Source organism: Camarhynchus parvulus, chromosome 5 (genome assembly GCF_901933205.1).
Source record: "Camarhynchus parvulus chromosome 5, STF_HiC, whole genome shotgun sequence".
Taxonomy (NCBI): Eukaryota; Metazoa; Chordata; class Aves; order Passeriformes; family Thraupidae; genus Camarhynchus; species Camarhynchus parvulus.
Genome location: NC_044575.1, coordinates 4,429,788 through 4,443,009, shown reverse-complemented (window position 1 = coordinate 4,443,009; position 13,222 = coordinate 4,429,788). Strand labels below are relative to the sequence as shown.

The window sequence follows — 13,222 nt, the reverse complement described above, 5'->3', positions numbered from 1 at the left end:
ATTTGGGAAATTAAACATGTAGATGAGAGGAATGAGGTTAGAGAGGCATAAAAAGAAATTCTGCAGAAAGCAGAGGAAGGAGGAGTGGAAGGAAGCTCTTCACAGGGTTGAAAGGAGTCACCTCTTGGCTGATCAATTTGTCAGTCTGGAGCTCCCTTGCTCAAGGGCCTCTCTCCTGTGTTACCTGCAGAGAACTACACTCCTTCTAGCAAATACATAATTTCATAAAATGCAGAAAGCAACCCTCTCTTCTATCCCATGTCCTCCAGCAGCAAAAGCAGCTGTTTGTTCTGTTGCCTCATGTTTCACCCACACAGTGGGTCAAAGTCAGGGATTTAATTTGCCCTTCCAAAAATTTAAGCAACAGACCCAGGTACGTTGCAATTCCTGCTAATTTCTTTTAAAAAGCTCTTTTTTCCACCATCACTATCACTAATGTACTGCCAATATCTCCAAAATCGCTCGGGTCAAGATGTTTGAATTTTTTCCATAGGAAAAAAAAAAGGGTAAATAGAAATACTAAGCACTGTAATTATTTAAAGCAGCAAAGAAGAACCCAGCTAACACTGGGTTATGTATCATAGCTGATAAACAGCCTGTCCTCTCATGTCCAAGAAGTCCTTGCAGTACGTAAAAAGCAGTTGTTCAGTTTTTTGTACCAAGAAAGTTTCTCTCTATACACAATATATCTGCTGCCTACCTTTAAGAACACATGTGGGAACTGTTTTCCCAGTCACTGAAAGTGAATATAATGGACCATTCAAATTAATGTTTGCAGAGAAATTACTAAATACCGTAAGATTTAAAGCTACGCTTTACTGAATATATTTATAAAATGCTATTTCAAGCCATCCTGTTCACTTGTATACACTAAAAAGCCCTTTTATGAATGCAGGATCATTTAAGCACAATCCCCACACATCTTTTTTTATTCTTTCATCCTTAGTTCTCAATATTTCAGTTCTTATGCTATATTTTGACAGCTTGTCAAAAATGCCATCCCTTTCCATCACCAGTACTATTGCAAAAACAATCAAGGGAAATATTTTTTACAGAGTAGCTCAAAAACTTCCTACAATGGTCAAAAAATAAAACATTGCAGCCTGACATACAAGAGTATTAAAAAAACCCAACCCACAATGCAAAGGCAGGAAGGAATGTGGTACACATTAAATCATCCATTTATTTTTTAAGAAGTACATCACAGTTCTGAATAACAAGCTCTAGAAAACACTGGGAAACAAAAATGAGAGTAATACTCCACCGCATTCATTCCTGTGATGGCATAACACATGAACAGAAGTACCTCAGCTGCAATCTTGTCAGAAATAGGTCTCTTATGTACCATAGGAAAGCCATTTCAGCAAAGTACCTGTCCCACAGAAGTGCTTCAGGAAGGACTGCAGGTCATCATTTTTATATCTGAGCCACAGCACTCCCTCACACTTACCATTCTCACAAATGCCTGCACAATTCCCACCTCCTAAATTAATGCATCTTATGAAGACACTGTTCTCTAAGAAACATTTTAGAAGGTAGGTGCTATTGTCTGAAAAAGAGTGCTTTAAAATTTGTCCTGACAGTGTGACCATGGTGCAGAAAGACACAACTGCAGCAAGGCAATACACCTACAGACAGGGGGGCCCAGCACCACCTGGAACCCTCAATTCATGAACACAAAAAGGGTCCCTGTCATATTCACCACCATGAAACTGAACTTTGCGATGAAATTCATTCATCTACCATTTATTTCATATACATATTACATATTCATATGTAATGAATACGTAATGAATATTTATTTCATATTACATATGACATATTCATCTATATATTTATCTCATGTTTTTGAATAAGTTGTTCAGGGAATGGGTCTTTGAGTATTTTGTTTACCTTCACAATATGCAGAGTCCCCTTGGACAGAGAGATAACCGTTCTTGCATTCACAAGTGGCTTTTGTGTTCCAGTTTTTGCACTCTGAGTTTTCACCACACCTGTGTCCCTCTGCACAGAAGTTATGGCCTAAAATACAAGAAACACACAACAGGCTTTTAAAACATGTTTAGTTCAGATATTCAGGTATTTAGATTGCATAACCCAAAAACTTAGGCATTTTACATTACAAATTCTCTCTATAAACTTAGTCGGTGCACACAGATTTTTTTGGATTTCTCCATCAATTCATTCTCAGGAAAACCACTTTCTTTGAAAAGATATTTGTATGACTAATTTTATTCAGGAAAAAAGACAACTCCAAAGCAGGAAGCAATAACAATTCATTACTGTTCTACTGAACCCACGTAGCATTAAGTCTCTGATTGTCAGGAAGTGCAATGCTAACAAAACAACTTACATCAAAAGGACAATGAAGTGTAATATAAGAAATAAAGCCCTCAAAATTCTCTTATTATGCATAGCCACGTGTGCTTTTAGCAGACCAAAATGAGACACTGCACAAAATTGTAGCGGTAGTCAAAGCAACCTCATACACCGCCTTGTAATTCTGTCATCAAAAACCAGCTCAATTGTTTCTACAGTTTATAATTATTCCATGCATCATGTTCTGTTGAGGGGAATTTCTATTAATCTCCCCTTTTTTCCTTCTCACAAGTTCTCAGTAATTTCTTTGCGAACAGTCTCTCTTATTCCTTGTTTCTAGAAATAGGATGAACTTCCCCACCTCCTTCTGTAAAGGTACAAGTGGCTGAAATCCTTCCTTTCTGATTTTCAGTATTTCTCAGAGACATGTCAACATCTTTCTCTGCTTAAGTCTAAAGTGAAAGTAATTGTAACTTCATCTCTAAAGGCACTCCACTGGAATTTAAGAAATAACTTACAGAATTTGACAACAAGAACTTTTTTTCCTCCCTCCACTGATGTATGTTTTATAGATTTTCTCTATTAGCATCCAAGAGTTCATTTCTATTTGTCTGAGATCTATAAGCAGTCATTTTGGTAAATCCTATTTTCTATCCATTTTCTGTCCTGGAAGGAGGAAAAGCAGAAACCCACACATATCTATTGGTATTCCAGCTTGTGCTGATCTGAATACCAGAGCAGTTTCTGCTAGTTCCACGTGGCCATAAAGGAAAAACTAAAAGTTCTTGCTCATTGACCATAAACTTCCTAACACCCCCTAAAAACAGCTAAGAAAAACATAACCTAGACTTTAACATCTAAATGCCAGATTCAGGCCTCTATTTATGTCCCTTGCTTTGATATCATATTTTAATGTATTTTTATTTGCCTATCCCTTGCTTTGATACTATATTTTAATGTATTTTTAGTTGTCTATCCCTTGCTTTGATATCATATTTTAATGTATTTTTACACACACACTTCAGTTGTGTACTAACTTAACACTCAGGTTGTGCCAGCTCAGTGCACTCCAGATTTATGTGTCTGATCATCCAATGGTGAGTTCTGAGGTCATTTTTTTAAAACATTAACACCTGTTAGCAGTGTCAATATCCAATTCTACACTTAAAGTTCAAATTCATTTTATTAACAGCCAAGGTATCTTCTTTGTGCTCAGCTGGCTCCTTCTTTCATTGTAATCCAGCTTGAGAGAAGGAACCAATTCCCTTAATGAAACCTTCAGTTATCCCTTCTAGTCTTTACTCATTTCACAGTCTGGTAAAAACAACTCAAGTATTCCAGATCCAGCCTTGTGAAGCCCAGGTACATTTTAGACTGGTAAAATAGGGTGCCAATACACTGCCTTTAGCCATTTATGCAATCACAGTATTTGACTTCTCATTTTTGCCTTTATAACTATAATTGAAACTGAACACTGGAACCCATCTCCTCAAACTTCCCCATTCAGCATCTGATTTATGCTCCCCATGCAGGATTACTATTCTACTGGCATTCTAGATAACATCCAAGAGACAGTAAGTTTTATAATATTTTCTTTGTTTCCCCTAAGACTATGACTTCCTGGTCTGTTTCCTGCCTCTTTAGAATAATTCTCCTTTGAGCTCACATTCAGCATGAGCTTGATTTGATTATTATTGGGTCAGAACCTCTGTAACATAGCAGTGTATTGAGCTAGGCAGTATGAAAATATCACATGGATTCTTACTCTGTCTTAGGGTATTTGGTTTTTATTTAGTTCTATTTCCCTCTCATTCAAACCTGTAAAAAAATTTCATCTCTATCAGTATGTTTTAGTTACAAGAGTGCTGGTACGTAGCATCATGCAACTTTCTGCAACAAAATTCTGTGTTTCCAGGCTCTTTTTATCCCAGTGAGTCAACATTGTACCTCATGATCAGCCCATGGCAAATTTAAGACAATTAGCCAATTGGTGGCTCCTCAGAGTTAACTCTAATCACAAGTCCCAGGTCCCAGATCAACCACTCCAACAGCACTTTTACCCAAGCACAAGCCAGTGATTAATTTTCACATCACAGCCCTGTGAACCCTTCACTGTTTATTTGCCACCTCTGAAACCTATCTGTAGATATGATGGCTACCCTACCTATCCATTTTTGCCACTAAAGCTGTCACCTGTTTTTAAAAAAATCTCTGGAAAAATCTGCATTGATTTTGTTTCCTTTATCAACTCAAATATGAACCGTCTCCATCCAGATTCAGGTTCTCAAGCTTGAAGGCTATTATAAGAGCATTATGTAAAAAAAATCTGAAAAATTATTTTAATGTCTATTTTATATTTAAATAATAATTTGAATAATTAATTTCAATATTTAATTTTTAAAATTAAGTTTTAAAAGTAACTCCAGTTCTGTAACTTGAGAAAATCAAGGCTCTAAAAGACATTCCATTTTTCTCCTGTCATTAGGAATACACAATCACAGAACATCCACTACACCTCTAAACTGTCTTGGCATTTATTACCACAAAAGACCTGTGAAACACTGATTCTTCCCTGTTAAAATTGCTGTCTAGAAGTGACTCTACTTCACTTTCCAACTGCATTTCAAGCAAACTGGTTCAATACCTCTGTGAGTGGATAGTGGAAGCCATTCCTGCTAAGAGCACACATGGTGCTACAACATTTTTATGTCACCAAGCTTTTACAAAACAACTGTAATTTAAGGTTAACCAGCAGGAAAAAAACATACTTGAGGGAACAGAAGAGCAAGGGTTCACTGTGCCTCTGTCAGAAAAAGTACACCATTGCTTGGATCAGAGGTTTGTCCAGAGATACTTTTTTTTTCCAGCAAAAATGCAAAATTAGCACTTCAAAAGAGCCAAAAGATGCATATCAAGGAAATGTGGTCCTTGGATTTCTTAGACATTGGTCCAAATTATCTGTTTTTTATTAATTCTTTGGTGTGAAATGGCTGATAGGATTCTTTAAAAATACCTCCAGAGATGCCAAAACCACCCACTGATCCTGCAGTGGGATCCCTAAATCCCACATGGGTGGGAGATAGCAGAGGGCACGCACCTCCAATGCCCAGCCGAAATAACAATTCATTCAGAATATTCAGCAAAGGCTTATCTGAGATAGTCAGCTCCTCTCTAAATATAAGCATGGCTTAAAATAGAATCATCACAGCAAGCAGGCAATTGGAGAGGATTTAACAAAACCACAGAAAATCTTAAACTGTTCTGATAATCTTAACGAATTTCAGGCCAGCACAGATGACAAGGCAAGCATGAATGAAAATTACAGATGCATGCATTCAGAACAGATGCCAGAAACCATCTTCCCTGCACATACACACCATCATGAATGTGCACAACAGCCCTTCAAAGTCATCCAAAACACAATTAGATATTACCAGGGGAATGAAATATTGAAGAGTGTGTTTAGATTTTTATAGGCCTGATGACCTCTGTTCGTTCCCCAGACATTTCTGATAACATTGCTCTCTTCCTTCATCAAAGCTGCTGAAATGTTTGCTCCATCTGTTTCTTAGGAAATACAAGTTCCTTTCTACACCTTCACTCTGAATATAGAATTAATACTTTAATAAATGTACTAAGACAATTAGGAAAAGAACCAGACCCATGCTAGCAGCCATAAAACCATCATGGTTTCTTCTGCAGCATCAAGAACTGCACAACTGGGTGGCCTTAGTGGCCTCAAGTCATATATCCCAAATTAAAAATATATTCCATTCTGGGACACCTGAAGATTGCTCCCATTTTTCCAAGCAACATCTTCCAAGTCAAGGTTCCCAGAACCTGCTTTTGCAGAGCAGCACACTAAGTTGTTTCATGCTGGCATCCAGTTTTTTACATACTTGGTAATTTGGCTTAATCATTGATTGTAAAATGCAAGAATTCATTCAAGACTTCAGCTGCAATCAATACATTTTAGACCCATATATCTTCCTACTTTTTTATGGTCAACACTGGTGCCTCTCCTTGTTTCTGAGGGTTTCCTTCTAACTTCTGTACAATTTTCTGTATTTCTTACAATAGCCTTAGCTGTTCACATCAAAAACTGTAAAAGCCCTGTTCTCTTGCTCTTCAAGACATCCTCCATTTCCCTGTTTTATACTGAGAAATCTCTATATGTGAAAACAAAAATTGTTATAATGCTTCTGTTAAAGCACCAGCAAATGTTCAAAAATCCAAGGTAGTTCCAATCTCAAAATCTTTTCTACTGTTAGGATCTAACCCCACAGTTACAATATAAATATGTAAGGTAAATCTGAGGGAGAAGTCATGGAAGAGCGCTAAAATTTGCATTACCAATTATGTCTTTCCATGATCTGAATCAGTTTTTAATGAGTCATGTGCAAAGCAGCACTTTGAACAGCAGCTTTTACACCTTCAGAGACTGTGGACAGAACTCAGTTGTCTGACATAAAACAGCAACTTCATACATTCTTTCAAGCTGCTCTATGAATGCAGAGCTTATTACACAGTGCTTATCTGTGTGCAATAGAATAATGGTAACTACACAGCCTAACAAGCTTAAAAAGATTTCTTCTTTTTCAGATAGAAAGCTCCTCTAAATCCTAAGTAATGCTACAACTATGTTTAGAAATAAACTAATTCATATTTATCAACTGCCATTAAATCTTAATAAATCTAAAACCTTGAAATAACTCCTACCTCACAGCAATAAATGGGAAAAATTCAATTTCTGAAGAGTCAAATCTCAGTTTCACAGCCAGGCTGGAAGAGATGAGAAACATGCACAACTGAAGAGCCTTCTCACCCTCTAACTGAAAAACTAAAAACCTTCCCGAAGCAGCACAAAGAAGGGTGGCAGAAGCCCCAGTTTTAGAATTAAATGCTGCTCCCTGCTGTAAAACGTATATTTCACCTCATCAATAAGATTCTCCCTTTCCTCCTATCGAGTATCAGCAGGCAATCTAAATCATCAGTCCCACCATACTGCAGGACAGCAAATAATTATTTTCTCTAGAAACAAAACCACTCTCACTACTTCATTATTTCATCACACTCTTTCTTTTAAGAAGAGCACATCTGAAGTTGCTAAGGCTGTTAAGGCTATTTTTACGTATTTAAAATTGTGAGCATAACAACATAAAAATTCTCTCATGAAGTTTTATTTGAATCACTCATGCAAAAGAGAAAAAAATCCACTCTTTCAAAATTATACACTGTCTTTGGCAAGGAGAAAAATAGCTAAAGGGAACAATAAAACACTTTCATGACACTATTTTTTATATTAGTTTTGTCCCTGGGCTATAAAAAATGTAGCAGGCATGCTGTAAGAAAAATGAGTGATTCTCAAAAGTAGCAAAAAATGTATTTTCTGACACGATTCTTTGTGAAACTTGAAAATTAACTAAGTTTTCTGTAAGCCTAAAAGACAATTTAATAACACTACATTGTCCTGCTGGAAACTATAAAGTGGCCACATAGTTTAAGCAGACATTTATATTAAAGCACAGAGATGAAAGGAAAAACTGGATATACTCTACATGACAGGCAAGGATAGATCCCATATACAGATTTGGTGAGGTTCATGCATTCAGTACATGAAATCACAAAAACAGTCATTTTAAAGCAGAGCTCTTCCATACTACTCTCACCTGCACACCTCACACAACCACTTCCCTGAAATCTGGAAATTGCCTCTTAGCAAGGTGCTATTACCTTCTGCTGCACTATAAACTCATGGGGCAAGCCTGAAGAAGAGCAGGTATTATTTGCTGTCTTTATTTTCCCTACCACTTACAAACAATAATGACTATCTAGGAAGGCCACCAGCTCTGTGCATAACAGTATTCAACTCTTTTCTTTGCTGACTCACAATTTCCATCTCCATAAACTCCACAGATTTATGTTTTCCCCTGCAGAAGCTATGGCACTCATCTGTTATTGTGGGAAGTACTTCAGAGGGTACAGCCTCATACCACAGCATCATGAAGATTCTGTATTTCTGTGGTTTTCTTTCCTTCTGCTGATCCCCTCATATTTATCCTTTCATTATATGGCAATTCCTTTGCTGCAGCTAGAAAAGCACAAGATGCAACCCTTTCAACCCTTGCCCAATTCAGCAAATACATTCTGTAATTCTACAGAACATGAAATACAGTAGAAGGCTTCTGTTTCCACAACTACAAATACTAAAACCACACAAATTGCTACGAAGCCCAGAACCTAGCAGTCACCAACATGCACTGACAAACTTAACACAGAAATAATATTCTTATTTAACATTGCTAGTAAATGCTTGCTAAATATTCTGTTGAATAACTCAAGGCTGAGCTAAGGACTAATGCAAGAAATTACCTGCATCATCATTCATACAGTATGGAATTTGCATGTGATGTGCAAATGATCTGTGTGGCCTTCCAACAAATAATTTTGCTTATTCAGGACAGCAATTATTACAATATGTCTTCCTTACTACTTTGGCTTGGACAAAAAGAAGCTGAATTCAGTCTTTGAAAGAAGTCAGTTTTGCAAACAAGAGAAGCAATCTATCCTTTCCCAGGAAAGGATATGTTGGCACAGGACAGGATCAGAAACTGTGGCCTGCTTGCCATATCAGAGAGCACCTGTTTGCTGGATAAAACCCATACCAAATATGGAATTCTTAATAAATATCCATTTTTAACAACAGCACATGATAAAATGACATACTACCACTTGGGGTTGCATGCAACTGAAGCAAAGTGTCAAGCAGCATATATTCTACTTCAAGATACAAAAGCAACTTATGACTGCTAAATTGAATGCCTTTGTAAAGTTGACAAAAATTAATCATATCTTTAGGCATCATTTTCAAAAGAATTTTAAAAAGCCATGACGAAATACAAAAAGATGAGGTATTGTTTTAGCAGTCAGCTAAAGCAGAACTGAAGTGGAAGTTTAATGTGTCAAATTGAATGCATCATGTACCAGAATTCCTGGGAAGGGAAAATACAATTTCTTCTCTTGCTTCTAGAGATCATCACATAAACATAAATATTCATCTTATATTATAAATAATGAAGCCAGTTTGGGAATGAATATCTAAAAAGAGGACCTATCACTAACAATAATATGGAAGGGAATAATTATGGAACTTTATCTTCCATCAACTTTGAAGCTTTCATATTTCTAATCCTTTTAAGTAATGAATACATTCTTTTTCAGTACTGCACTACATCAAACTGGGCCATCTGTTAAGAAGTATCATTAAGACATCCAGCCCTCTGAGGGACAGAGAAGCAACATTTACTGCTTGCTTAAATAGTTGCAGATGTTTCTAGAAACTGCTAAAAAAAAATTAATGTGTATATTCTTAGACCATGACCCAACAGGGAGTCTCAAGCATGCTGGTCCCTGCAACCACATGCATGTGCTTTTTAAGTTCAAGGCCTCAGTAAATATTTAACCATGCATATTTACTAATTAATATTTACTGGCAGAGGGAGAGGTTCAGAGCCCCTTCATTGCCATCTGCAATGGCACTGGAGGTATTTATACACAGGCAAGACAAATATTCCAGCAGAGCTCAATAACCATCTAAGCCTGCAAATGTTTCATGGTCATTTGGCACACCTCCTGCTCGAATTTCTCAGGCGCATCACTAAAGGCTGACATGTGAGTCCTGAGAGGCCAGGCTCCCCTTGAGCTCAGCTGAGACTCAGCACCAAGGCAGAGATGAGGAACAGAGACACAACACACAGGGAATGATCATTCACCCAGCAGTGCACTGATTAGAACACATTTTTTAAAAAAGCCTGCTCAAGCCTTAACCTTGTGATACCTGCATGTTCCTCATTTAAGGGGATTTCCTCAATTAAGATTTTAGTTATTGCCTGTTCGGTCTGGTCCAGCCTACAGCCAGGACTCACAGAGCTGAAAGGAAGAGGAACTGCATCTCAGTATCCTCTGGAAGGAGGAAAAATGAGGTTCTGGGCTCTACCATTAATTTTTTCATTTTTGTTTTGCACTGGTACTATTTCATTGTGCAGCTTAATTCATAAATTAGTCCTGAGAGTGCTCAGATCTAAATCAACCTCCTAATATCCATCCATCCAACTAGAAACTTAATGCTATTTTTGAAATTTTAAAATAAAGACCTTGAAGAAACACTTTCAAAACCCTGCAGTTGCAGGTATAAGGAACAAAATATATTTCTTTTTCAAATACAACATCCTTTTAATAGGATGTTTTAGGAGATAATGGTTCCTTTCTCCTTTGTATGTGCTAAGTCTTCTAACCAAGGAGTATCACATAGTGGTTTTAGAATCGTGCTTATAGAGGTACTTAGTATCTTATTAAAAAGGAATTGCTCTTTTCAATGTGTTCCCATATTCCTTCCAAGCTGGCTTACCTCTACAAACACTGCAGCACTGGTTCTCTGGAAGAACATGATCTTTTTCTGAGCAGTTCAGTGGTGGACAGGTCTCTGTTACTTTGACTAAAACTCCATTCTGAAAATAAACAACATTTTAAAAAAAATTACATTGGTGAAAATACATGCAGTGGCAAGGATCACATTCTCTTCCACCCACAGCACTAGTAATGTCCAGTAACAACACTGGTAAATTAGCAAGAAGCAAGTTAAATTCATTTGTTCCACCATGACATCAAATCTGGAGCAATCTACTGTGCATTTCTCTGCATTAAAAAAAAATATTAAAAGGCAAGGCACTTCACCTCAAAATTCTATGCTAGTTTTGCCAAATATGTAGTTTCATATTTGGTAAAAGTCTCAATATGTAGTCTCATATTTGGTAAAAGTCTCATTTTACCAATATGTAGTTGTCTTCTTTTCAAGTATTCAAAGGAATTTAAGAATTTCAATCCAGCTTAAAGATAATCTTCCTGCTTTCTGCAAATCTGAGCTTTATTCCTCTTATTTCCCAGTCCACATACTTCATTGATAAGTTATTCAACTCCAATTCACACAGCAAGACCAGTATTTTCAAGTGTTGTGCTGTTCTGTTGTGTCCAAGAGTGTTCTTTAGAATTACTTAGATCACCTTATTTCCAAAGTCAGATCCTCCAGAGAAGAAAGACCATCTTGAGAGATCCCTACAGAAACTGCTGTGTAAAAATCAAGCTAAAGACATTGCTATGATTTTGATTTCTAGACTTAGAATAAGACTGTGATAGGAGGTCTAGATGCTGGTAGAAACTTTCTGTAATCATAGACATAGAGCCTTCATGGGGAGATTTTTCCACCAAATTTTACTCCTTCTTCTCCCATGCAGCAGATCAGCCTCACTATGTCTCCAGACCAAACAGCTCTCCAGCACTTAGTTCCTTGTTTCTTAACATCTTGTCCCAAAATAGCCTCCTCTTTTACCTCATCTTTTACCTTATCACCCCCTCCAGCCTTCTCCATACCATAATTTACTTGTTCAGCACCCCTTCTGCAGCTATGCCATCACTGAAAACTAGCAAGTGGAGCAAAAATTAACAACTAGGATTTGCTCAGTGGGAACTACAGTAACTACCCCACAGTACTGTCCACACCTGAGTAATCTCATTTTCCAAGCTATGAAACTCCACTAAGAAAGCAGGCAGCCTGCTATGTTGCCAAAACTCCTTTTTAACATCAGTCTAGTCCTCACTCCTCCCACAATATTTTTCATGACATCTCAGATGTCAGAACAAAAAGGTGGAATAAGCATTTCTGCTTTCCTCAAATAAAGAAATTTCATTTTCCAGCTATCGTAATTGCAGAGCCAAGTTTAAAAATATGATCCGAACATATCTAGGGCTGGGAAAGCAGAGGAAAACCAATCCCAAAAAACAGACAAAATCTCATTAAAGCAATCATTCTCGTAATCTGAAGGGCCAGATGTGGTGTTTGTGAGGGTCCCCAGGACGAGGTGAGAGATGAGAATCTGACTCCATGTTCTCAGAAGGCTGATTTATTATTTTATGATATGATATTATATTAAAAGAATGCTATACTAAAACTATACTAAAGAAAGAGAAGGATACAGACAGAAGGCTTCACAAGAATGAGAATAAAAACTCATGACTGAATCAGAGAGTCCAACACAGCTGATGGTGATTGGCCATTGAGTAAAAACAATTCACATGACACCAATCAAACATGCACCTGTTGGTAAACAATGCCCAAGCCACATTCCAAAGCAGCAAACAGAGGAGCAGCAATCAGATAATCATTGTTTTCATTCCTCTCTGAGGTTTCTCAGCTTCCCAGGAGAAGAAATCCCAGGGAAGGGATTTTTCAGAAAATACCACGGTGACAACCAGATACATGACTTTGAAGAGAGGATGTTGAAATTACCTGTGAGTGCACCCTGCATGAAGAAACATCCAGCGCAGAAACCTTGCTCTCATAGCTACACAACACTGCCACAGCAGACTGCAGCACAGGCTCACACAGGTAAAAACCTCTGCTGGTCATCAGCCCTGCCACCTCACCTCACCACACCAACTCAGCTCTGCCCCTCCAGGCTCCAGAGGGAGATCTCACCTACACACTGAGGAAATGCCTGCTGAGTCTGCAAGGCACAGATGATGTGCCCGAGGTGCCCAGCAGCTTGCAGAACTTCCAGCTGAGGAGTGCAGCCTTGCCAGGGAATGCAAATCTGTAATTCTGGAAGCGCTGCCCGTCACTGCCCCGACATTGCAATCCTCAGGCTAAGCAGGGCCAATTGCCTTCACTGGCAAGCTGCACCAGTTGCTGTCGTGAATAATGCTAAAAAAACCCCACAGGCATCTGCTTTTCTTATTTTTTGTGAGAAAAAGCAGCTACAGAGGGCACACATCATCAGAGCAAGAGCAGCGGAGTTAATGGAGGCGTTCGGTCTCCTCCTGATCTCACTTCCACAGGGGAAAGGCAGGA

General features: G+C 37.9%; 1 protein-coding gene across 1 annotated transcript in view; it reads right to left on the bottom strand.

Annotated features, from left to right (window-relative positions):
* Positions 1-13,222, bottom strand: part of NELL1 (neural EGFL like 1) — a 303,342-nt gene that overhangs the window by 210,542 nt on the left and 79,578 nt on the right. The window contains 2 exon segments of the mRNA XM_030948530.1: positions 1,894-2,022; positions 10,727-10,826. Of these exon segments, the coding sequence (XP_030804390.1) occupies positions 1,894-2,022; positions 10,727-10,826 (229 nt within the window).